The 26,309-nt window shown below is 40.3% G+C and overlaps 1 protein-coding gene across 2 annotated transcripts in view; it reads left to right on the top strand.

Annotated features, from left to right (window-relative positions):
- Window positions 1–3,778: 3,778 nt before the first annotated feature.
- AK5 (adenylate kinase 5) overlaps window positions 3,779–26,309 on the top strand; it is a 241,189-nt gene continuing 218,658 nt past the window's right edge. For both annotated transcript variants that reach the window (XM_029229922.1, XM_029229921.1), the window contains exons 1-5: window positions 3,779–4,164; window positions 8,458–8,644; window positions 15,537–15,704; window positions 19,635–19,804; window positions 19,898–20,011. In XM_029229922.1, the coding sequence (XP_029085755.1) occupies window positions 4,105–4,164; window positions 8,458–8,644; window positions 15,537–15,704; window positions 19,635–19,804; window positions 19,898–20,011 (699 nt within the window). In that variant the 5' untranslated portion in view covers window positions 3,779–4,104. The remainder of the gene's footprint in view (window positions 4,165–8,457; window positions 8,645–15,536; window positions 15,705–19,634; window positions 19,805–19,897; window positions 20,012–26,309) is intronic.

Raw genomic sequence — 26,309 nt, 5'->3', positions numbered from 1 at the left:
TACCTCTAACCTCCACTAACCCAAAAATTCCTAGAGGTCTTTGAGATCCAGAATCCAAGTGTCTGGCTCAGCTACTCGGCCAGTGTGGAGAAAAGAAATAGAGCATAGGGAAATTCTGCTTTGGCTGAAGAGTTGTGTTATACATCATTATTTCATCCTGCATTTACCCCAGATTTCACAGACCAGTATGTATACTCCACATTTACAAAAAAGTAAAAGCCTCAGAAAGACCTTCTAAAAAAAACCCTGTAAATAAGGGGTATACTTATCAGGCCAATGTACACAATATGGATAGTCTTATGTATTTAGATTTTTTTCTGGATAAACAAAATATTTACAAATGGCCCTGAAAATACAAATAGCCCAGTGGGTTGTCAATTAGTGAGGGAAATAGAATAATTAGGAGGGAGATATTGGGGGGTTTTTGTGCAGAATGAGAGAAATTCAGCACTCAAGATTTCAATAAATAGGAATGTTGTGTTATCTTTTCAACCTCTGAATCATGAAAAAACTTTCAAATAGAAAAGAACCTTAAACAATTAGAAAATCTATAGAGACAAACTTGTTGTTATACATGTTTTGTTGTTGTACTTGTGTTTTGAAACACATTTCCCCTCAAATACAAAATAACATCTGCTAAAAAAAAAAGAAAGGAAGGAAGGGAATAGGAAAGAAGAATGGAAGGTTGCAGGCCTTTGTAACATTGAAAGGCATGGTGATGATGAAGTTCCAAGGAATGAGGATGCATAGGGATTTGCAGTTGGACTGATAGTAACTACTAGAATAATCTTGGAATTAGGCTCTCTGAATCTCAGTTATTTCATTTACATAATGCAAGTAATACATACCTCACAGGTTGATTTGAGAATTAAATATGGCATATGCAATATACTTTATAAAGTGCTTGTCACAATGCCTGACTCATAACACTCAATGAATTTTTACCTTGTATTATGGCCAAATTTGTCATGACATCATTACTATCAACTATACCAGGGCCTGTGGTAGATCCCGTTAGACTCGTCTCCTGGGGTGAGAAAATGCAACATGAGAAATATTTGACACTTTATCAGTAAAATTTTCTGCGGTTAAACTTGCCCTATTTAAATTATAAATGGCATAAATATCTGTTAGGAATGAACGAGCATTTAAGCATGGCTTCCAACCATCTCTGTGGGGTTTGGGAAGTTGCTGCCCTGGGTGCAGAGCCCTTGAGCCTTCTCAAGCGGATGCAGTCAATGGTCTCTACTCTGAGACAGCTGCTTAATAGAGACAGAGCAAGGTTCAGCCCTTTGCTGAGACATAGCCTGTGTGTCAGCAGTGAGCCAGAGAAACATTCCCACCAAGAGGCTCCTCCTCAAGAACTTTGGAAAGTTCTAGCTATCACCTCAAAGGTTATCACCATTCCCACTTGCTCTGCTACTTCCAGCAAAGAATCTGGACTCCACCCTTTTGCATCAAATCAACAGTTAAGCCTGTTTGATTTTCATCATTACATTTATCACTCTGATATGTTCTCACTTATGTCTTTGGTGGGAGAGGGGTTAATTATTTATCTGCTGTTCATTTATCACTATCTTATGTTGTTTCTGCATTTTTATTTGCTTATGGTCCATCTGGACTTCTTACATACACTCTCCAGGAGAATGTATATTCCTTGACAGAGGAATTATGTATGTCTTATTCACTGCTGTATAACGCAGCACACTCTCCCAATGTGGGAGCAGAAGAGATTCTGCCTGGAGACGCTAGGTATGCAGTAAGCATCTTGATTCCTTGCAACGATGTATCCCCAAGTAAACAAAGAAACCCTTTATTTACCCACCCTTAGAATTTCATATCAGGCAGAGATGAGCCAGCTTTCCCATGGCAAGAATGTATTTGTTGTTCCTTGTCCTTTCTATTGCCTCTCTTCCAAACAATCAGCCTGGCTTTTAAGCATTACACTTTCCCCATATAGCCCTTCCATAACAGGCTACAACTCCCTTTGCAAAAGTAATTGTGAATACTTACTTCTTTCGTACATCTGGAACACACCAAAGAGCACTGATTGTCAGTGTATGAGGCTACCTGAAAATCTGCCATATCTCCAGCTACTATGTTTTTTCAGGCTATTTAGAATATTTAGTGCAATGCAGTCTTCATTATCCACTCTCTTTATACAAGCAAGTTGTTATCCTTGCCTGACTACACTAAAGTGCACTTAGAATCATATATCCATTCAGGATTCGTTCCTCCCTAGGAGAGAAGATGTGAGCTGTACTCTGCCAGATTCTTGTCTGTAAAGGGTGACCTTGAAAGGTCCAGTAGAAAGTGGCCTCTTCAGTCCTAGGTGCTTTGCCTCAGCTGTGCCTGCTCATAAAGTAAGCTTACAGGCCATGGATCCTGGTAGTTATCAAGCATTGTTGCACAGGGAACAGACAATGCTTCACTACTGTCAAAACCTGCTCTTACACAAGGTAAAGAACGTCAGAAGCTGGAACTATAAATGATGTGGCATATTCTGAGGGCAGAAACCAATTTCTATGGAACACCTGCCTCATTTAAGGCTACCATATGACACATGGTTTCACAAGTGTTCAGAAAACTTCATTTACTTTACAAAACTCAATTAATTCTTAAGTTCCCTCCCTGGATAAAACAAAACTGCAGCTATAGTGAAGGCATGAGTAGCAGTCTTTACTGTGACAAGAAATAGAACCAAGAAAAGATCTGCAAAAGATGAACTTGAAATGGACATCCAGACACTGGTTCCTGGAAGCAGTGGCGGTGTTGCCTCTCTCCCTGGCCTGATCCCCGATGGCAAGAGCCTCCTTTCTCTGACATGCCCTCCCACATGTTGGGTCTTGTACGGAATTAGAGGTCATGTTCCCAGGGTGGCATGGACCATTTTCAAGCAGGCAATGAAAAGACATCATAATGGGGGAAATGGGAAGATACTTGACCCGTAACGCTGCTTTATCACATCAACCCATATCCACCCCAGGGTGCTCCAACGGCCCATGGTCCACCAACAGCACACTCCTCCGATCGGATTAACGGTGGCGCCCAGTCACCTACCAAGCATGTTTCCAGTTTAAGCCGTCTCCGGCTCTCAACCACCACCCACTTCTCGCCTCCACCTTCCCATTCCTCTCTACAGACATAATTCACTAGTTGATTACTTACTAATCCTTCTGTTAGGGAAGATTTCAGCCTCACTGTAAGGCCTTATTCTGAAATCTGTAAGGATTTGTGACACTAACAGGGAAAAAAATTCGAGACCAGCTAGCAAAACGTTCCTGAAGGATAGAAATACTCAAGATCTAAAAATTATCTTAAGGGGATGGAGTCAACACCCTCAATCCCCTTTTCTCCTTACTCCCAGCTCCCTGTTATGAAGGACCGGTAACCTTAGGAATAAATGATAAATTCTGTGACAATTAGGTTTCTTCCGGGAGCTCCTCGGGCATGCACGAGTAACTCGTGGGGGGGCGGGGTCGGGAGAGGTGAAAGGGTCGCACATTGTTACAGACCCCGACTCTGTTCCTTTGGCCACCTGGTCCCAGGTTGCTGCGTTCCGGGGGCGGCGCGCGCAGGGAAGCGCGCCAGGCGGTGGTGTGACACGGGGGGCGTGACTGCAAGCCCCCCGCGCGCACCCTTCCCCACCCCCGCGCCACGCTCCGCTCGAGCAGCGTGACTGGCCGCCGCCGTCGCCGCCCGCATACCGGGTTCGGGAGGCTCAGAGCGCGGCGCGCCGAGCAGGACAAGCAGGCGGGCGGGCTGCTGCCTGGCGGCCGCCGCGCTGTTCTCCTTCCTCCGTTCCCTCCGCCCCCTCCGCCCCTCCGCTGGCGGCCGCGCAGCCTAGAGCCCGGGAAGCCGCGGCTCCGAGCCCGCAGCTCCGGCGTGGGGACCAGCACCGAGGAGGGGGCGGTGGGAGCTCTGAGACCACAGTCGCCACGGAGAGGCGGAGGGGGGCCCGGCCTGGGTAGGCAGAGCCGAGCGCGTATTTGCGCGTGAGAGCGAGGGCTGCGCGGTGCTCGGTGCGGACACCGCCAGCCCCAGCCCTGATCGCCGCAGCCCGGGAGCCTCCCGCCTGAGCCCCAGGGCGCGCGCGGAACAGCCATGAACACCAACGAAGCCAAGGAGTATCTGGCCCGGAGGGAAATCCCGCAGCTTTTCGAGGTAGGGGGCTAGGTCTGGCAGAGAGGACGGGAGGGTCGGGGAGGGCATCCCCGGGGCTCGGGGTGAGAGGCCGTTCGCCGTCCCACCTTGCCGACGCGGGGCACGGAAGTGAAGGCGCTTGCGGAAGCTTGCTCGCCCGCTTGCCCAGGGGTAGCTGCCTGTCTGGCGGGTTGCGGGGTCCTTGTCGGAAGGCTGGACTCAGAAGCCTCCATCTCGAAAATCAAGTTTCAGTCTTCGAACAGGGTTCTGGAAGCAGGCTGCCCCCCGCGCATCCCTCCCATGTGGACCCCCAGGATGGGCTGCTGGCAGCCGCCGGCCGCGATCTCCCGGGGCGAGGATCAGGCCAGGTGGGTACGCTGGCGCCCAGCAGCCAGCAAGGACTCGGAACTGGGAATCGAGAGCCTGAGTCCCTTCGCGCGCCGAGGGTTGGGACCCCCGCGTTGACGGGGAAGTGAGGACGAAAGCAGTCCACCACAGGGACAGCTTGGGGGAGAGGGATGAAGATGCAAAAAACAAATCCAAACCCATCAAGTGCAGCGCTACCTCCCGGGTGGCTCTCACCGAGCGCTGCTCTGCGCTTTCGGTGAATGAGCTCCTGAGCACGTTTTCCCGTCACCTTGGAAGGGATGGTTCTCCTTCCTCACCTCCCCAGCCCATAGCTTTCGCCTGCCCTCACCAACCCATGTAGAGAAGGCGAATCGGAGAGGGAGTGGCGAGGCGGGCGTGACTCCTGTTGCTCTGTCTTCCGACCGCATTATCTGCACCAGAGACCCGGGAAATGGGGAACACTTTGGGAATGTGGGAGAGGAGGCTTGATGGATGAACTAGAACCTTGGTTAGTTCTAAACCATAGGCTACGTCGCGGATCGTCTTGTTTCCTTTCCTTCTATCCGTATTTGAATTTTAGGACGTTCCTGAATCCTATGTGTTTTTACTTAGGTTAAGGAAAAAAAAAAAAAAAAATTGAAGCGAGCCAAGCTTCATAGAGCGACCTCTGAAACCTGCTCCCCCATTTCTGAAAGGTGATAGACTGTGGACTGATACAGTAAACTAAAAGTTATGCGTTGCTCGTTCTCCTATTTGGGGGGTTTGTTCTGCTAAAAGGAATTTTATAACACTACTTGGGAAAATAATCTTGTCTCTGTTTTCCCAAATTATCTTTAAATGGGCCGCCATAATTACAGATCTCCATTTTCCTCTCACCTCCATAAGCCACCGGTTTCAGGTCCATCTGAAGACAAGATTTCCAGGTAAATCACCCACTGAGCACAAGCCTAGTATGTGAAACCCCAATCTAGCGAGTGTGTTACTAGTCTTTGAAAATAATCAGGAGGTGTTGCATAAGGACAGGTCTTGGGGGTATGCAGGATTCTCGTTAAGAGTTTTTCTTTTCTTTTTTTTAATTTTCAAAAACTAAATATGGAGATGAAGAGCTTGCAGGGTTTTGTCATAAATACTGCTATTGAGATCAATGTCATCCCTAAAAGAGTAATTAGAAACATCTGCAGCAGGGCCACCTGATTGCAAAGTGCTTTTTAATAGTACACCTTTTTTTCTATATAAACGTGAGTACTGTTTTTCCCCCTTGGTAACCACAGAGGATTTTGATAGCTTGTGTATGAAAATCTACACTGTGCAAATAAGTGATGGCAGGCGTTTTTGTTCAGGTGCTATGCTTTTCCTTGGCTTTTCTGCATATGAATGGGATGTTTTAAAATAGTGCACACCCAGAAAGGGAAGTCAACTTGCTTAGGTGAAATACAGATATACAATGTACTTAAATGCAATCCAAGGCAGTGGGAAGCTGGAAGGAGACTGCTGGTGACCTCCAAAAGCTCCATCCTTCCAGTAAGAAGAATCTGTGCTGTGCACAGCACAAGAGAGAAGTAAAACTTGGCAGCTCTCCATGTGATGAGTGTAGACAGCAAAACCAAGTGCTTTAAGTTTTCAAACTTAAACCAAACGCTTTAAGTTTCCAAACTTAAACCAAACACTTTAAGTTTGAGGGAGATTTTCTCCCTCAAAACCACAATGTAGGTATACAAAGTTTCTAGGCATACAAAGTTTAGCAGTTAGATATCTATCAAGCCCAAAACACTGGGCACAGTTGTGGATACTAGACACCATTGTAGACCAAGTGATTGATTATTGAATCTACATATTGTCAAGCAACTAGCTGTATCTAACTGACCTTTTCAGATTTCTTTCTGACTTGAAACATCATATGGGCTAAATGGGATATCTCTGGTAGGTTCAAGTTTGAAATGTGTTTCCATTTTTAGATTAAATGTTAAAACAAAAACCACTTTCCCCTGATGAGTTCTTAACTCTAGTTAACCTTATGGTGTATATATTGATCTTGTATCGCTGTACCTTAGAGCAAAGATTTGGCAATTAATTTGAATACTGGGGCAAGTCAAATTAGATTGTTCAGGTTCTCAAAGGGTTGACTCAAGTAGACCGAGTAAAAAATGTTTGCTGGTTGTTTTGGATCCCCGATTCTGGCTGACTATTAGAAGAATGGATTTAAATTATCTATGAAGGAGTGGACCTCATTCCCCCTTCTAAAATCAGTACCCTTTGTGGAGTCAGATATGTTTAGGGAGGCTGGAACCATATTTTCCAGTAAAAAAAAAAATCTTCCTTGAGTGTGTTCACTCATTTTAGGCAATGATAGGGATCAAAAAACTAAAAACCTAATCTTGAGTGACTCGAATTGCAGTTGGATTATGTATAGGGCACAGAAAATCTAGCACTTTTTAAATCTCATATCATATTTTTGCAAGATGTAGAGAGAGGAATATATGGGTTTTGGAATCAAAACCATTGACTTGGAATCCTAGGCCTACGAGTTTCTAGCTGAGTAACCTAGATCAACTCACTAACATCTCTGAGCCAGGATTTCCTAGTCTATAAATGGTGATAATAATGCCACATAGGGCTGAAAGTGCATTGGGTAAGCTAAAGCATGCAAAGATACAGAGTAAGCCCTGCCACAGAGTTAGCTACATTGAGGTAGGAGGAATCCGAGGAGTTAAACGCAATGTGTGTGTATCTGTGTGTGTGTGTAGCACAGACTCTGACATACAAACTGGGTGTGGATGCCCAGGTTAGTTTTTTCTGCTCCCTCTGCAGTTGAACTCCTCTGATTGAACATTCTAACCTACGTTATTTAGGATTTCAGAGAACAAATGTACCTGGTAGGAACTGCCTACCATTCAGAGCAAATTGCACAAGAATAATTTGAAAATAAAATACTGTATTTAGGAAAGATGTCAGCTTTTCAAAGGGTGTATGTTTTGTGCATTAATAATGGTGATAATAATCCTCTATGCTTTTTCCATGAAATACTCCAAAGGAAAATATTTTGCACATCAGTTCAGTTCCCAGGAATCAGCATTTCCAAATCTATAGCATTTTTAGAAATTAATACTTGTGAAATATCAGACACCAGGTTTTCCTCTGTAATATCAATGGATATTGTAGTGATTTATTATATATCAAATGTGTTTATTTAAACTCAGTCTTTATGTTTTGAGTGAAATTTTTTTTTCTAAGTAGAGAACAGTTCAGTATGTACCTACCATGTGTGAGGGAAAGTGTCAGAGGCTGGATATTGTGCAATAAATAAGACCCACACTGTATTGTTGAAGAGTTTCTAGGTTAGAAGAGGGAGACCAACACATAAACTGGTGGTTTTAGTATGAATGACAGGTACGATAGTCTTTTCTGGGTATCATGAACACCAAGGAAGGTTGTTGGGTCCACAAGCCAACCTGCGGGCTCAGGGGAGACTCCCTGATGATTACAACCACCAACATTTATCATTTACTATGTTCCAGGCACTTAATATGTACTTTACAAATATTTACATACATTATATGTATGTAAAATACATTATATTTACAAAATATTTACATTTTTTAATCCTTAAAAAAATCCTCTGAAACTGAGGCTTGGAGCCTTTAAGGAGGGTAGGAATGAGATAAATCATGACCGGGGCATTTTTACACACTGCACTTTATCTCATATTGATAAGGTTCTTCTATTTTAAACAGTATAGTTGGCCTTAATTGTTTAAAAGACAGAGAATGCTGAGCTGAAAACTAATTGGTCAAGAATTTAAGGGGGTATTTTAATTATTCAATCAGAGCATAATTTCACCTCTAATTGTTTATTTTTTTTAAATGCAAAGAATCAAAACAACCCAGAATTTAAAGATGGGATATACACTATTTTGACAAAGGTGGTTTAAAAACCTATTTTCTGTGGGCATATTGTGTTGTATTTCAGAGCCTTTTGAATGGACTGATGTGTTCTAAGCCTGAAGACCCAGTAGAGTACTTGGAAAGTTGTTTACAGAAAGTAAAGGAACTCGGCGGCTGTGACAAGGTGAAGTGGGATTCATTTGTAAGCCAGGAGAAGAAGACCTTACCTCCGCTCAATGGAGGGCAGTCACGGAGATCCTTTCTAAGAAATGGTAATGTATTCATAGAATAATAGACAGTTTATACTTAGACCAATTTTCTTTAAAACCTATCATACAAACTGTAGGCAATGATTTAATTTAGTAGGTTTCCCAGCACCTAAAAGGATATTTGGCCCTGGAATGTGACTATTCTGTCTCTGCTACTAATTCTAATCACCTCCATAAGACAAACAAAATTACATACCGTTGTATGTAATTTTGTAAGCTCAATGAAATTTTTTACTGACTTCATTAATTTTGTTTATCCTTCCTAATTAATTAATTTATTTTTTTTTGGCTACGTTGGGTCTTCATCGCGGTGCGCGGACTTCTCATTGCTGTGGTTTCTCTTGTTGTGGAACACGGGCTCTAGGCACGGGGGCTTCAGTAGTTGTGGCATACGGAGTCAGTAGTTGTGGCACACGGGCTTAGTTGCTCTGTGGCATGTGGGATCTTCCCGGACTAGGGCTCGAATCCTTGTCCCCTGCATCGGCAGGCGGATTCTTAACCACTGCGCCACCAGGGAAGTCCTTACTTCGTTATTTTGTAAAATGAATTACATTAGCAAACTAAATTTTCCTTAAAATTGCAAATTAGACTTTTCCAAATAAATGAGTAGTTGACAGAGAGAATTGATAGTTATTGTATAACTACAACATTTTTTGATTAGCTCAGAAGAGATTTAACTTATTACTGTGTTTCCAAATTCAGAGTTCATATTAATGCATCTGCATAAATGCATGTAAAGTTTATACTAGTTAACTCAAGAAGGATTTATTTAGCAGCTACTGAATGCAATGCATGAGATTAGGCATTTGGGTGCTACAAAAGAAATGGGATGCATAAACTTGTTTAACAATTTTAGGGATAGTTTGGAACTAAGAACTGGAATTCACTAGAGGAGATTCATGGTATTCCAGCTTTCTGAAATATGTGCTTATCAAAATTAGTTCAAAATCAGCCAAGCAGCCTTTTGAGCTCCAGATAAAATTGAGAAGTACAATAGTATGTGCAAAATGAAATCAGTTCCAATCAGAGGAAACCAATTAATTCTTTCCCAGTGGCCCAAATCATTCTATTTTCAAAATTTAAGCCATTCTCAAAAATTGTACCACGAAAAGTTTCAGTTATACAGACAGAATTTGAAGTGCAGACAGTTCTATTTGCAATAAATACAAGGGGGAAATAAATCTTAGTTTGTTTTATCTTACTTAGTCATGACCCACTTAGATTTTATTTGAACATGATGTGGGGAAAAGTCAGAGTGTGTTAATTTTTAAGAAACACAAGCAGGGAGAAAAAGCAGAAATGACGTTGTCTCAGAAACATCTCCAGAGAGGAGAAGACTCCTTCCCTGTCAATGCAGGGTCACCACTAGGTGATTTAGGCTTGGGTGCTCAAGAGAGAACCTTTAAGCAGTTACCACTGCAGCACACCACTTGGTAAATTACTGCTTAAGTGAACAAAATGATATTTTTGTGAGCTTGAAGGGTTCATACACCTTCCCAAAAGGGCTAACTTCCTTCCCAGGGTGTCATCATATGTTAGAATCTGGCTCAATGTTAAATACATGCCCTAGGCCCTTGTTAAATCAAGTGACATAAATATGGGGAATTTCTTTTTAAACCTTAAAGCACTAACAAACCTTAGGTATTACTGGATTTAGTCTAAGATATTTTTATGTTCTTAAATTTAAGCCTAAGAGGATGTGACATTCACTTAGTCGAAAAGCTGGTTATATAAAGTGATCGTTTTGTAACAAAATGAAATTTGAATGCTTCTGTTTTATACTGTTACTTGACTTGATTATATGTAGAAGCCAGGCAGGCCAAGTATGTAACAGAGAATGGTGGAGACTGTGGTCAAACTAGAGAACAGAACTAGAGTGAACAATCATTGTCTAAAGGGAGTCAAGCACAAATTCTGGAAAAATGTCGAGCTGAACAAAGCACATCTATGAGGCTACATTGGCCCCACAGATGACCAGTTTGGAACTCTTGATCTAGCAGGATAGGCTAAAATAGGAATGGAAAATGTAGATTTAACTTTCATTAGAACTGAAATCACTAGTTAATTTTAGAATTTCCATATCTGCTAGTACTTTACCAGAATTCCAACTCATAGATCTTTTAATTAATCATCAAATAAAACCTTTCACATACTATGGTGACAAGAATGTTGTATCACACTGTTTAATATCTGGAACTTAGGCTAAAAGACAGAAAATGGTTTCTAAGCTGATTAATCCTATAATAATAAAATATTATTTTATGAAATGCTTTGCACGTGTGTGCTTTGTAGGTTTTTCACTATGATTTACAGAATAGCTTATTAAAATCAACAAAATTACTAACTTCCCTGTAATTGTAAGCACTATTATTATGTCTAGAAACAGAAAGTGATTCATGCATTTTTTTGCTGAAATATTGACATAACCATGCTAATATATAATTATCATGAAAAATTATTCCGTGAAATAGAACATTTTAATAATTTTTAAGCAAATTACTTTCCTAAGTAAAAATATGATAAAAGCAAGGATAAATTATTAGCTGACAGTTCTTTAAAGCATTGTACCGTAAATATGAGGTGAGCATCCATTTTTTTCTACCGTTTGTATACAATTGAACAAATAATTACTCACAAATAAGAGTTTTAGTCCCATAACTCCAACTGTCCATAGAGCTTTTCTTCTGGAATATCTCATTGTCAGCTTTACTCAACATGTCCAAAACCAAACGTATCATATTTGCTTCAAAACCAGCCCTCCTCCACTTATTGAGTACTACTATGTGTCAGACACTCTTTTAAGACCGAGAATGTAACCACCAAAAAATAACAAACATGGCACCTGCCCTTATAGTCTAGTGATGAAGTCAGGTGTTAAAAATATAATTAGAAGCACAATGGATGCTATAGAAAATACCATATGCTATAGAACTAACCATATTAACAGAGAGATGGATCCAACCTAAGCCAGGGTTCAGGGTAGGCTTCCTGGAAGAAGTGATATGCTAATACTAAGAGACGGAGAGGTGAGTAGGTGTCAACTAGAGAAGGATGGAGGAGATTGAGAGTATACTAGGGAACAGAGAACAGAGATTTCTGACATAGAGGAAGAAGCCAGGATAAAGACAGGAAGGAGAGAAGGCCAGTATTTCTGGAGCATAAAAGAGAGGGCAGAAAGATACTGAATGAAAATGCAATATGTTCCTTATTGTTTTAGACTTGACACCTGGCAATTGTTTTTTGTTTTTTGGGTTTTTTTTTTGCGGTATGCGGGCCTCTCACTGTTGTGGCCTCTCCAGTTGTGGAGCACAGGCTCCGGACGCGCAGGCTCAGCGGCCATGGCTCACGGGCCTAGCCGCTGCACGGCATGTGTGATCTTCCCGGACTGGGGCACGAACCCATGTCCCCTGCATCAGCAGGCGGACTCTCAACCACTGCGCCACCAGGGAAGCCCCTGGCAATTGTTTTTGAGCTGTCATCTTCTGTCATCTCTCATATCTGAATCCGAATCATGTCCTCCATATCCAACCATTCATTTCCATTTCCCCTACTTCCCCTCTAGTCTAAGCCCTCACCTCTTACCTGTGAACTACTTTAACAGCCTCCTAGCTGCTACCCTTTCTGCTCCTAGTTTCTCCCTACTCAAATCCATTCTAACCACCACCAGGTTAATTTTCCTAAAAAATATATTTCATATTTCATCATGTTATTTCTCTACCCACCAGAAACCTCCACTGGCTTTCTACCAGATTAAAGCTAAACCCTTTACCCTGGTGATCAAGGCCCTCCACATTGTGGCCACACTCTACCTACCCATCTTCTGGCTTTTCTCCATGGGCACCATCTACTTCAGCAAGATTGTTCTCTTTGTTATTGGTTCAGCAAGTATTTATTGGACACTAACTTTGTGCCAAGCATAGTTCTAGCTCCCAGGGATACAAAGTTCCAGATAGGAAAGGTCCCTGCTGTTATAGAACTTATTCTAATGGGAGAGGACAAACAATGGTGAAGTGGTAGGTGCTGTGCAGAACATTATTATAAGGGGTGATGTCCTTGAAATTAACTGGCTGGCTACCCTAGATTAAAAGGTCAGTAAAGTCCTCTTATAGGAGGTGACATTTAAGCTGAGGTGTGAATGACAAGAAGCAGTCAGCCATGGGCTCAACAAGGAAAGAACATTTCAAGCAATGAACTGTGGTGTAGAAGCAAGCAACTCATAGAGTCTACAGTAGTCCAGATAAATGATGGCGGCTTGGGGATGAGTTGTGGTAGTGGAGATGGAGAAAAACTTGTGCATTTGGGATATGCTTTGGAGAGAAGCCTATGGGAATAGATATGAAGAGTGAGGGAAGAAGGTAATCAATGATAATGCTTAGAGTTTTGCCCTGCATTGGGTGAAGCAGTTCAATTTCAAGGCAGAACTGGATAATGTTGTTAGTGCCTTTCCTGACATAGCTCTTCCCAGAATTTTCTAAAGAATACCCACTGTCGGGACTTCCCTGGTGATGCAGTGGATAAGAATCCGCCTGCCAATGCAGGGAACACCGGTTCAATCCCTGGTCCAAGAAGATCCCACATGCTGTGGAGCAGCTAAGCCCGTGCACCACAACTACTGAGCCTGCGCTCTAGAGCCCACGTGCCGCAACTACTGAGCCCACGTGCCACAACTACTAAGCCCGGGCGCCTAGAGCCCATGCTCCACAACAGGAGAAGCCACTGCAGTGAGAAGCCTGCACACTGCAGTGAAGAGTAACCTCTGCTCGCCACAACTAGAGAAAGCCTGCACACAGCAACGAAGACCCAACACAGCCAAAAATAAATAAAATTAAAAAAAAAAAAAGAATATCCACTGTCATCTGTAGACTACCTCACTCTTTTCGTGGAATTAAAGTGAGTTCCATGAGTCAGTAGTCAATGACCTCATTTATTGTATCAGCAGAGAATGGAAAGTTCTACCTGATCTCCAGGGAAATGTGAGTATTTTGCCGTGCTAAAATCCAGTAATCTGCTTAGCCACATTACTCATGGCAGGCCAGGTCCTTTTTGGGTAGTTAGGCCTTCTCTTTGCCTCCTTGAATACCAGCACATGGATGAGGAAGGAAAGATCCATGAATCAAACAGCAATAGCTGGTAGAGAGCATCTGCCTCACTTGGGCTTGCCGGCTCTGTCCTCTGATCTATTTGAACATGTCATTTGTATTTCAGATTCTGAGTCTTTGTGTTTCGTTTCTACCAACTGAGAAATACTTTCCACTTTTCATCACCTGTTCTAGTCTTTCGAAGTTCAAGTCCTACCTCTTTTGCAGTCTTTTTCTACCACTCCTGCCCAAATGGATCTACCCATCAATTGAACTCCTATGGTGTTTACCATAAGAGACATTCATTTTAGCCCTTATCCTGCCTGGTGTGCATACCGCTGTCAGATATAAGCATGTGAGCTCTAGTTTGTAAGCTCTGTGGGGACAGGACTACCTCTTATTGTATTCTTCTACTGAACCATCCTCAACACACTAACATGTCTGACAATAAATAGCAAAGATTTATTGCTGTTGTAGATGTAAATTTAAATCTTCATAGTTACCTTTTTAAATCAAGGAGATTAAAGATAATAAATATTGAGAATGTAAAGTTAAGTGATGTTGAAAGATGTTCCAAATATAGGAATTGTTTGCTACTCTTTACCTGTCTTGTGACAGTACCTTAAGTTTTTGTGCGTTATGCCACCAAGCCATTCCATTGGACTACAGTAGAGTACCTGGATCATAGTGATTGCGTATCTATATTTATGGATAAATGAAACACGTTGTGCATAAGCATTGCCTCGATTGGCAGCTGCATATGGTTATGAAAGTTGTGAAGGTGTGTGCTAGAAAACTCTAGGAGCACCATTTTCGGTGACTAGGATGTATACCAACTACCAAGCAAGACTAGGCAGTACTTAAGAAGGTTCCTCGAGGGCAGAGGTTGGCAAACTATGACCCATGACCAAGTCTGGCTCACTGCCTGTTTTGTTTTGTTTTATTTTGTTTTGCGGTACGCGGGCCTCTCACTGCTGTGGCCTCTCCCGTTGCGGAGCACAGGCTCCGGAGACGCAGGCTCAGCGGCCATGGCTCACGGGCCCAGCCGCTCTGCGGCATGTGGGATCTTCCCAGACCGGGGCACGAACCCGTGTCCCCTGCATCGGCAGGCGGACTCTCAACCACTGCGCCACCAGGGAAGCCCCTCACCGCCTGCTTTTTATAAACAAAGTTTAATTGGAACACAAGCACATCCATTTGTTTATTTGTTTATTGATTGATTGATTGATTTAATTCTTGGCCATGTTGGGTCTTCGTTGCTGCGTGCGGGCTTTCTCTAGTTGGGTGAGCGGGGGCTATTCTTCATTGCGGTGCTCAGGCTTCTCATTGTGGCAGCTTCTCTTGCAGTGGAGCACGGGCTCTAGGTGCACGGGCTTCAGTAGCTGTGGCACGCAGGCTCAGTAGCTGTTGCTCGTGGGCTCTAGAGCGCAGGCTCAGTAGTTGTGGCACATGGGCCTAGTTGCTCTGCGGCATGTGGGATCCTCCCGACCAGGGCTTGAACCCGTGTACCACGCCTTGGCAGGCGGATCCTTAACCACTGAGCCACCAGGGAAGTCCCCATTTGTGTATTTATTGTCTACAACTGTTTTCCTGGCTAAGTGGAGTATGAGACTCTCTGTTCCTCAAAGCACACAATGTTGATTATCTGGCCCTTTAAGGAAAAGTTTGCTGACGACTTAAGGGGACAGGAGTCTTCTTCCAGTTGAAAAAAATCAGACTCATTTTATTTTTAAATTTCTTCAACTAATTGGTTAAGTGCAAAAAAATGTTTTATTGTGCTTTTTTTTCCGTTTCAAAGTTATCTTACTCTTTTGCAGTAATGCCTGAAAATTCAAACTTTCCTTATCGACGGTATGATCGGCTCCCTCCAATCCATCAATTCTCCATAGAAAGTGACACAGACCTCTCAGAGACTGCGGAGTTAATTGAGGAGTATGAGGTCTTTGATCCTACTAGACCTCGACCAAAAATCATTCTTGTCATAGGTACGAGGACAGAAAGCAAAATTTTCATACTGTTGCTCACTTTGTTTATATATTTACATTTCAAAAATTATGTCAACTATACATCATATTTGCAAATAGTTGGATAATGACAAACAATGGAAACAAAAGCTTGAGAGACAGTAGATGGAAATATTTTTAGCATACTTTTCAATAAAACATATATTGTTATAATTATATAATCTAATGCTTATTGCACTTTTATAGAATCTCATTACAATGTCGTAGAAATTCTCTGTAATAAATGAAGATTTACCATCTTATGGTTTTTATTTGCTTAATTTTTAACGTAGATAGCTGAATCCATTAGAAGTTTTCTAAACATGATGTGTTTTTTCCCTTTAATTCAACAAATTGAATTTTTATTCACTATTAACTTCAGAGCAAAAAATAAACAACAATAATAATATGTTGGTAAAGATTCATGTAAATGAATCTTCCTTATGACAGACTGGCACCAATGATAAAATCTAAGTTTGTTGTTATTAGACAAGCAAATCTAATAGAATAGTGTTTTACACAGCACGTAACACCTGAGTATTAATGAAAATAACAAGGATAATAGTTAATTTTTTAAATTGCCACTATGAATCTTATGTTGAATATGAAAATATCAGTCTGATGCCATTTCAGAAGGATTAGATATTGAAAATGTCTTAAGTAATTTTGCAGAATGCATTTTTGACCACTTTTGCAAATTCTAACTTCCTCAAAAGCTATAAAATTTTGAAGAGTCCTGTCAACATGAAACATTTGTAGTCATTGTCTCACTTTCCAATTTGACTCAGCTTTCACAAAGATGACCAAAAGCAAAAATCTAGCATAAGATGTTAAAGCTATTCTAGCCAGTAACTGTTAACCGAGGGCCAAATGTATACAGCCCCCAAACAAAGAAGTACTGCTCCCAGAAGATGTAACGATGATGGCAACTGGGGAAAAAACATGCAAATAAACACACCAACCTAGAACAAGAATTTAAGTTCACCAGTCTAGAAGGAGGGATATTTGTACATCTATAAGTGTAATGAAAATAAAATTGCACATATGTTTATCCCTGAATTGTTATATTATAGAAAAATAATTGTAAGACGAGAGTACAGAAATCAGCTTTCTAAAAGTCAAAATATTCTCATGGTTTATGGCAGCCACTATTATGCCATAAATCTCTATCTATTCTTGAAGGTGGAATTTTTGTGTGTGTGCTTAAAAATTTGGGGTTCTTACCTAGAAGACAAGGAAATTCTTCATTAAAAAATAGAGCTACAGGTGGAGAATAATTGGAAATTACTTCACCTTTTTAAAATGAGATATTCTTTCATTTTTGTTTTTCTTGCTGTTAGTACAATATTGTTGATTATTATCAGGATAAACAAATGAAGGCTTGATTGTCCATGAAAAAGGTGTAAAACAAGTTGTTCTTGTATAAAACAGCACATATATGTGAACTTTTTGTGCATTGTGAATTTTATATGAAAATGATTAAACTATTTCAGTAAACTAAGATCTGTGGAGAAGATATAAATGCTTAAATCTCCTACACTTCACAGTTCTTTTTTACTCAGTAAAATCAGCTTGCTTCCCAAGGGTGTGATTTTGGTTTTAGACTTACACTGTGTGTTGTAACATTTTATGTATTACAAGAATGATACAGAACCAATGAGTGTAAATAACTTTTAGAGGACTGAGATAAGAGAAGAACAGAAAAAGTGAATCTGAGGTTATCTGAGAAAATTGAGACAATTTTATGACTTTTGAGGAATTATAAAATAATTGTACCTGAACCTTACAAATTTTTATTAGTTCCAACCTGAAAAAGAGTGGGAGAGGTACAGATATCCACATCCAAATAAGCAAAATTTCCCTTCTGGCAATACAGATTTTTTTTTTTAAAGGTAACCTTCTTGGCACAGATATTAATGAATCTCTCTTATGTTAGCATAATCATAAAATCTAACAGTTAGATGGATCCTAATATTTATAAGTAGTAGAATTAAATAAATATAGCAAAATTAAACTTACTCTGGTTTCAGGGAGAAGAAAGTAAGATTAGTTTGTTAGGAAGCTCCGGTAATCAAACTCATCCAATAAATTAATGCTCTTCTCTGTCAATTGTGCTAATCATATTTTTTTGTTGTCTGCTAATGCCTCCATTAATTGACAAAAAAATGTTTTTCCTTGAAGGTGCCATAACTTTCTTAGCATGTCTGAATTTTTAAAAATTCAATATGTTCTCTTATTTTGATGATTTGTCAGATCAGGTGTGAAAATATGAAAGATAACTTTCATTCTTCGGGGATCAAATTAGTTTGAATTTGTTGATGGCATTGATCATGTAATTATTTGTCTTCAAGCCAGTCCATGGCTTGCCCATGGCTTAATAGGCCAAGAGCAGCTACTTGGAACCAAAACTTTTTATTTGTGAAGTAATGAATTTAATACAGTAGTAATTTATAATGGTAAGTCTAATAGGGTTGGATTTAGAGTTTCTTAGAAAGACAATGTCAAAAATGTAAACAAATTTCTATCATAAGTTTAATAAGGCAATGAAAAGGCAAAAACCAGTTTTATTAGGATCATTATTTGGGATTGAGGTTAAGGAAAGGGTCTCAGTATACTAGTTGATCTTAGAATTATGCACATTAAAATTTTTAAAGAGGAAATAACCCCTAGCCAACCAAGTTCACTCACTCAGAACTCTTCTTACAAAATCCAGAACAAAGCGAAGCAAACACCATTCTTTTTTGCTTATGTTATTTGCAACAAGAATTTCTTAAAATATACTAAATAATGGTATGTAAAATGATTGCTACCCCCCAAAAAACTTGATAAATTGAATTAGTAGAGAGAACATCAACTCACTTTTCTATTGAATTTTTATTTTTAATATTGCTTAACCAATTATAATTATGTTTCAGTGAATAGCACCAAAAACAATTCATTACTTATTATCATTGACTTTTTAAAATATTTTTTCTACAGTCAATAATTTATGATTAAGTATTTTAAAATATTTTATTTTTATAATTGCCAACAAATAACAAATCAGACTGGGATGATTGTTATGTGCTTTATTTTGAAATTTGCTCAGACTGTAGATTCCAGTTAGTCTAGGTTGTCTAGAAATATAAATTTACTAAAATAATGTAATATGATTTGGAAATAAAATCTGAGACATACATTTTATGATTTTTAGTGCTTATGCTTTTAAAAAATAAATGGCAGTTACTGATTATTGGTATTGATTTATGTTGCAAAATATTGATTATTTCATGCTAATGTATCACAAAATCAAAACTATCATGAGTTCTATGAAATTGTTCTACCTTAAAGATCTCTTCCATTCACTCTGTGTATTTACTGCATAAAACTTCTTTTGAATTTTAAAGGATATAAGGCAAGGAGATGGATGAACAGACAATTCAAAGAAAGATTTAAATAAGCCATGTCAATATTGGTGTGGCTTTGGTTAAAACTAATTTTTACGTTTCACGAAACTGCACATTAACTCTTTGTTCGGATGTAACACATTTCTGCCATTGCAGTCATTGTTTTTTGTATATCATAGATTCTTCTTTGATTACAGAGGATAAAAGTATTAGAGTTTACACAGAAAAACGGAAGCGCTTTCTTTCAACTGCATTATTCAATTTTTAAAACTAGTAGTTTACTAAAATCGGTAAGGGAAAAAATGTCTCTTTCATCTAATACAATCAATCACGACAATTCTACCCTTCCCTCGGCTAAATCTACACCTTCTCTGCATTCAGAGGTAGCACTGAGATGCCACAAGTAGAATGGTTTCTGCCCTGGTACTGGTCTAGACTCTGCATCTCAAGATGAAGATAATAGTTGTATGAAAGGGTGTTTCTTATTGTATCAGAAGGTCCCAATTTTGCCTGTTTTAAATGATAGGTGGTCCAGGAAGTGGAAAGGGTACTCAGAGTTTGAAAATCGCTGAACGTTATGGATTTCAATACATTTCTGTGGGAGAATTATTAAGGAAGAAGATCCACAGTGCCAGCAGCAATAGGAAATGGAGTCTTATTGCCAAAATAATTACCACTGGAGAATTGGCCCCTCAGGTACTGTTGTATAATTTGCTTCTATTCTGCAAAGATTTTTATACTTGTGAGTATAAGTTTAACTGTGGTTTTTCATCTTTTTTCTTAAAAAAGGAAACAACAATTACAGAGATAAAACAAAAATTGATGCAAATGCCTGAGGAATTGGGCATTGTTATCGATGGATTTCCCAGAGATGTTGCCCAGGCTCTATCTTTTGAGGACCAAGTAAGAATGTCTCCTTATCTTTTAAATGACCTTGTTTTTTTTTTGCTTAAATATTTGAGATTAAAAAAATATATATATATTTCTTGGAAGACTTGCTCTTATTTGGAATGAATTCTAATCTGAAAATGAACAAGTACATTCATTTGGGTTGGCAGAAGGTCATTTCGTTGGCACACATGCTTAAAAACTGAACGCAGTCTCTGCCAAAAAGAAAAGATAAAAACCAATAATAGAATTCATTATTTTTTTAACAAAAATGCACATCTCTCTAACCTTTACTTCAGAATACTTTCCCTAAGATTGTATTTTTAATCTTTAATCACTTAAAACAAGCCTTATTCAGTACTGCCTGGGGATGTAAAATATCACCCTACACTCACAGCTAAGGAAGCCCTCTTCACCAGTGTATGAAACACTAAACCACCTGTCTATAACAAGGCAGGGTTCAGTGTGCCAAAGTTTACTCAAATTTGAGTAGACTATGCCTGCTCGATACCCAATAATCTATTTGAAAGAGAAATAAATCAATTAAAATATTTTGTATATCTGTTTAATCTTTGTAAAGCTAGTGTGTCTAATTTTTCATTGAAAAATGTTAATTACAAAAATAACAAATTTTAAGTCCTGGTGTAAAAAGTGAATGTCCATTAATGCCCTTCTTCCATTCCACTGCCCATCCTCTCCTGAGACATAGAAATAGTGTTAAGCTTATTATATATCCTTCCAGGCCTTTTTCTATATACTACACTTTTACACACCCAGGCATGGACATGTGTGCATGCTCATATACAAATGCAGTTTTAATTTTCATAGCTATTTCCAAACTGTCCTCCAAAAAGAATTTTCCAAGTTATAGTCCCATCGATGTTGAATAGCAGTATATTTCTCCAGACCCTTTCCAACCAGATATAATTCATATTTAAAATTCTTGCCAACCTGTTAAGTAAGAAACAGTATTTCACTTTTTATATTTATATTTCTTGAGTTATTACTGAGGTTAAGTATATTTTCAGATACTTATTCACCATTTGTATTTCTTCCCTGTGTGAATGCCTGCTTTTCTTTGCCTATTTTTCTATGAACTTGTTTTTCTTTTTCTTATTTAGAGAAGCCTTTAATATATGACCGATATTATATCAAGGAGAACTAAGTCAAATAAGTTGTCAGTTTATGTCTCATACAAAAGAAGTGTGGAGTTAGGCAGTTCAAGGCCAAAGATGGCTTCATGAAAGCTGTCTTTGAATATTCACATTAACTGTTTTGGGGATGCTTACTGTGCTGGAATATCTTTCTCCCCTCCTCAGATCTCTCCCTCCCACAGCAAGTCCAGAACCTCTTCTTACTCAGCTTACGGGCTTGGTTCTTATTGCTCTGGCCTTGAAGAGAGAAAAACTAGAAAAATCCATTTTTTGTTTTTGCTATTGCTGCCAGATGATATTGCTGTTGAAAATGGGTACTATGTCAGCCATTCCATGTGATTCATGGCTACAGTGGAAGCATGAGAGCCAATAAGGCAGGAATTCACACCCAAACCTGGTCCACACTTCATTTCAAATGAAATGCACTTGGCGAGTACAAGCAGAAAAGCTGAGTGATTCTTTCTGTCTATCGCTTTTCAAACATGCTATGTCTCTTGCTTCACCCCTGGATAATAACTCAGGCAGATCCTAGAGTTTTCCTGGTCACAGATAGTTTCATTTTTAGGTATTAAAAAGCCCAGTCCACAATTATATCTCAGTAAAGCTGGAAAAAAATTTAATAAAAAAAAGCCCAGTCCAATATAAATCAAAACTTCAGTTTCTCATTCAGTTTAACATGTCTGCTATCCTCAGCTTGGGCCTGGTTCAGGCTCAGAAATCCTGAAATTCTTCCTTATGTTGCAATGGGGCAAGTAGTGAGGAAGGGGCAGAAAATGCATGACTCTCCAGCAGCTCTCTCTGCACACCTGATCAATCTCCACCTTCTCTTCTATAGCCTGGTCATGAGTGATGGGCCTTCACCACAATGGGTGAAGGGTCACGGTATCAGTTTGGGGACACCTGCTAGCAGGTTCCATGAGATGGTCTGGTATCTCTCTGTAGAATGTACAGTCACTTGCATTTACTGTTCTGAGCCACACTTCTGAGGCTAGAAAAGTCCAATGTAACATTTTCTTAGGTTGCCACTGTAGCAGCCTAGAGGTCCTTGCCCCCCCCAGGCAGTCCAGTGGTGTCTGAAGTTGGTGCTGCCTTTGATGAGCTGCAGGAGTTCGGAGAGCGCAGAGGCAAAGCTGCAGGGTTTATGTAAAGCAAAGTGTTAGGGTCAGCGCCTATTACTCCGCACCCTATGTAGGCTTAAGCTCCTGTGATGTCATTTTTTTGGCTACCATTTCTGACACCAAATGTGTGGGGAGTTTCCACACCAATTCTCCAGTCCTCTGACACCAACTAGATGTCCAAGAATTGAATTCAACTCTGACACTAAATATCTGGAGTTAGCACAGACGCTGCAGGTTAAGGCTCAGTCCTACATGACTACCCCCCGCTTCAGACATCATTCAAAAGTCCTAAGGTCACCTGTATTCTCTCCAAACAGCTGTAAATTTGGAGCTTTCCATGGCATCCCCCACAGATTTGATAATTCACGAGACCAACTCACAGAAATCAGGAAAATGCTTTATTTACATTTACCAGTTTATTATAAAGAATGCAACTCAGAAAAAAAAAAAAAAAGAATACAACTCAGGGACAGCCAAATAGAAGAGGTGTGTAGGGCAAGGTATGGGGTTGACGATGGCAGGGACCTTGCATGCCGCCTCTGGGTGCACCTCCCTCCCAGCACGTCAGTGTGTTCACAAACACAAAAGCTCCCCAAACTTCATTGCTGAAGAGTTTTTATAACCCAGTCTTCAAATCCCCTTCCCCTCCGTGGAGGCGGGGGAATGGGGCTGAAAGTTCTCACCTTCTTGTCTCATGCTTGGTCTTTCCAGCAAACCAACTCCATCCTGAGGCTATCCAGTGGCCCTGCCCTGAGTCACCTCATTAGCTTAGACTCAAGTGTAGTCAGAAGGTGCTAATTACGAACAACAGAAGACATTTCTATCACTCAGGAAATTCCAAGTGTTTTAGAAGCTCTGTGTCAGGAATCAGGGACGAACACTAAATATATATATTTTATTATACCACACTCCTCAAAGTTTTTCTCTAACCAGCTTTTTTTTTTTTTTACTGAACACGTGGACATGTATAAACACACAGGCAGAAATTTTTCCCCAAGACTTCCTCACAGGTCCAGAGCATAAGAAGAGATGGATTTCTGACATCAGCCATATACACTAGTGATGGTAAGACCATTGTAACAAAAAGACCTAACACTTAAGTGGACAAAGAAGTGTATTTTTTTTTTCTCATAGGGAAAAATGTCAACATGAACAGTCCAGATTGACTGGGCAGCTTTTCTCCTTGAGATCATTTAGGTTTTTTCCAAGTTGTTGTTCTGCCACCTCCTAGGCCATGCCATCATCTGTCTGATCGAAGCAGGGTTGCCATCATCTGTGGGTTCCAACTGGCACATAAGGGGAAGAGAACATGAAGGTCTGAAGTCCCAGATCTGGAAGTGGCATCCATCACTTCTGCTCACATGACGTTGTTGAGAATTTAGATGTGTTGTAATTGCAAGGCAGGCTGGGAAACTTAGTCCAGTTCTATTACTGTGGAAGGATGGGAGAATTGACTAGCAGCTTCTACGCAAGTTTGCCCCTCTGACCATCCAAATGTCTCCAGGCTCCCTTCTTTCCACAGAGAATGTACTCACTCGCTCCCTAAAGAACACAGACCAGAACCCCATCATCTAGTTCAAAAGTCGAGAATCTTTATTGATATTCAGTTCTCTCCATTCGGTCCAGATTTGATTCCTCATCACAGACACCTATAAACATCAAGTTATCTAACCTCCCTGCCAACAATAAGCAATGGAGGAGTAATACCAGAAGAAGGGAAATAGAGGCTTCTATTCAGAAAAGGGAATTTGGGCAATATAAGTGGTAGTCCCTGAACCACAGCAAATAAATGCTGTGAGGCAGGGATTGCCAAGGGTCTCTGCCCTGAAAGTGGAGTGATTTCCTGGCTTAGCCCATTGGCAACTCCATTTTCTCTCTCAAGGAGTAACTCTTTGCCTGTTCTCTTCTGAGTCCCCTGGCCCTCTGAGAAGTTCTCCTTATTGTCTATTCTGCATGGTCACGGGTCACATCAAAGTGATGTGTTGGAGACTTCGCCTTCCTTAGGGGAGGTATTTTAAGTGTGAAAAATACACAAGCTTTTTCTGGCTAGGCTTATAGTTGCTTTGCATTTTCTCAAAAATTTGGTAGGCTTCTGCTCTTTTTGCTTGCAGGTAGTTCCACGTATCTGTAACTACATTCAAAGTCCTTTTCTGGACATATCAATAGATATTAAGCTGCTTTGTTTGTTTTCTCATCTTGATGGCAGTTACTTTGAGGCCATATAAAACAACAGGCTTGGGTAGGAAGGCAACATTCTTAGTCTGGGTTTTGCCTTAGGGCTGGGTCCCTACTTTTGGAAGGAGTTGGGTAGTTATTGGGAGTCCTTTGAACAGCACTAGCCATATATTCTGCTGTCTAGAGATATAGAAGCAGTTGGCTTTTTCAATCTTATAAGGTCTTAAATTACCAGATACTTTCGTTTTTCTTTATCTGCTTGCAATTTGGTCAGTTCTTTCTTGGGCTTATCTTTTTCTTGTTATATGTTGCCAAACACAACAGAGAACATCAACACATACTAACATTCTAGCTCTTTCTAGCCATTTCATCTCTAACTATGGGCTCCATAAGAACATGGTCTGTCTTCCAAGTTATCACAATAGTTATACCAATCATTTTGCAATGGTATAACAAGGGTCACCAACTTCTAATCTAAAATATCTGTACCTTTATTGCCCAAGAAAACCAATACCATATAATTTAGTTTTTGATGTAGTAGTGTCCTACTCATATGACTATTGTCTGTATTTTTTAGAGTGAAGCCAAGATGCTATAATAAAAAGACAGTGGTACACTGGAGTAACACAGTAACTTATTTCTCTTGTATGTGACAGCCTCTCCGTGAATGAGGGCCCTCATTCATTCATAGCTTCAGTCCTCACATTCATTCACAGATGCAGGTTCTTTCCAAGTTATCGTTCTTCCAGCCCCTAGAGCAATGGTTCTCAGTTTTTTTAGGTCATAAGACTCTTTAACACTTTTAAAAATTATTAAAGAATTCAAAAAGCTTTCATGTACATGGACTATATCTGTTGATATTTAGCATATGAGAAATTAAAACTGAAATCTTTAAATATTGTCATTAAAAATTACAATAAATCCATACAGGTTAACAAAGATAACACATTTTTATGAAAAGCAACCATGTTTTCTAAAACTAAAAAAAAAAAAAATGATATGAGAGGGCTTCCCTGGTGGCGCAGTGGTTGAGAGTCCGCCTGCCGATGCAGGGGACGTGGGTTCGTGCCCCGGTCCGGGAGGATCCCACATGCCGCGGAGCGGCTAGGCCCGTGAGCCATGGCCGCTGAGCCTGCGCATCCGGAGCCTGTGCTCCGCAGCGGGAGAGGCCACAACAGTGAGAGGCCTGCATACCGCAAAAAAAAAAAAAAGATATGAGAAACATTGCTTTACATTTTTACAAATCCCTTTAAGTTCTAGCTTAATATGAGAGAGCTGCGTTCTTATGTCTGCTTTTGCAGTCCAGCTGCTATGATATCACACTTCATGTAGCCCCTGGAAAACTCCTGTACATCTGTGAGAGAATGAGAGTGAAAAGGCACACAGTTTCTCAGTGTTAGTATGAAAATAGTTTTGATCTGTTTCCTCCCTGAAAGGGTCTCAGCAATCCCCAGGGGTCTCGAGAGCACACTTTGATAACCACTTCCCTGGGACATGGTTGACATCTGCGTGGTGAAAGCTAGGTCGCTGCCATGGTTACTTCCAGGTGGTTGGAAGAGGGAGAAGAGTGGAGAAGGTATGTGCTCAACTGCTTGAGTCCCAGACCCCAAGGCAGCACACATCACTTCTCACAGTCCATTGATGAGGACTTAAGAAACATGGCTACGTCTGAGAATAGAGTTAAGTTCTGAGTTTGAGTGAGTGAGATTGGATATATGAGAAATTCTCAACTAGATAAATACAGTTTTAAAAAATGCTTGGAGATAAAAAATGCTCAGAGGGCTGTCATCCTGCTTTCGTAGTGAATTGACTTGACAGATTCATAATTTGATTTCCTATTCCTAAGGGAGACAAATTTGATTTGCT

The sequence above is a fragment of the Monodon monoceros genome, unplaced genomic scaffold (genome assembly GCF_005190385.1).
Source record: "Monodon monoceros isolate NGI ecotype Baffin Bay Population unplaced genomic scaffold, NGI_Narwhal_1 Super_Scaffold_18, whole genome shotgun sequence".
NCBI lineage: Eukaryota > Metazoa > Chordata > Mammalia > Artiodactyla > Monodontidae > Monodon > Monodon monoceros.
The sequence above is the reverse complement of the archived record's forward strand: the minus strand, read 5'-3'. Positions and strand labels throughout refer to the sequence as shown.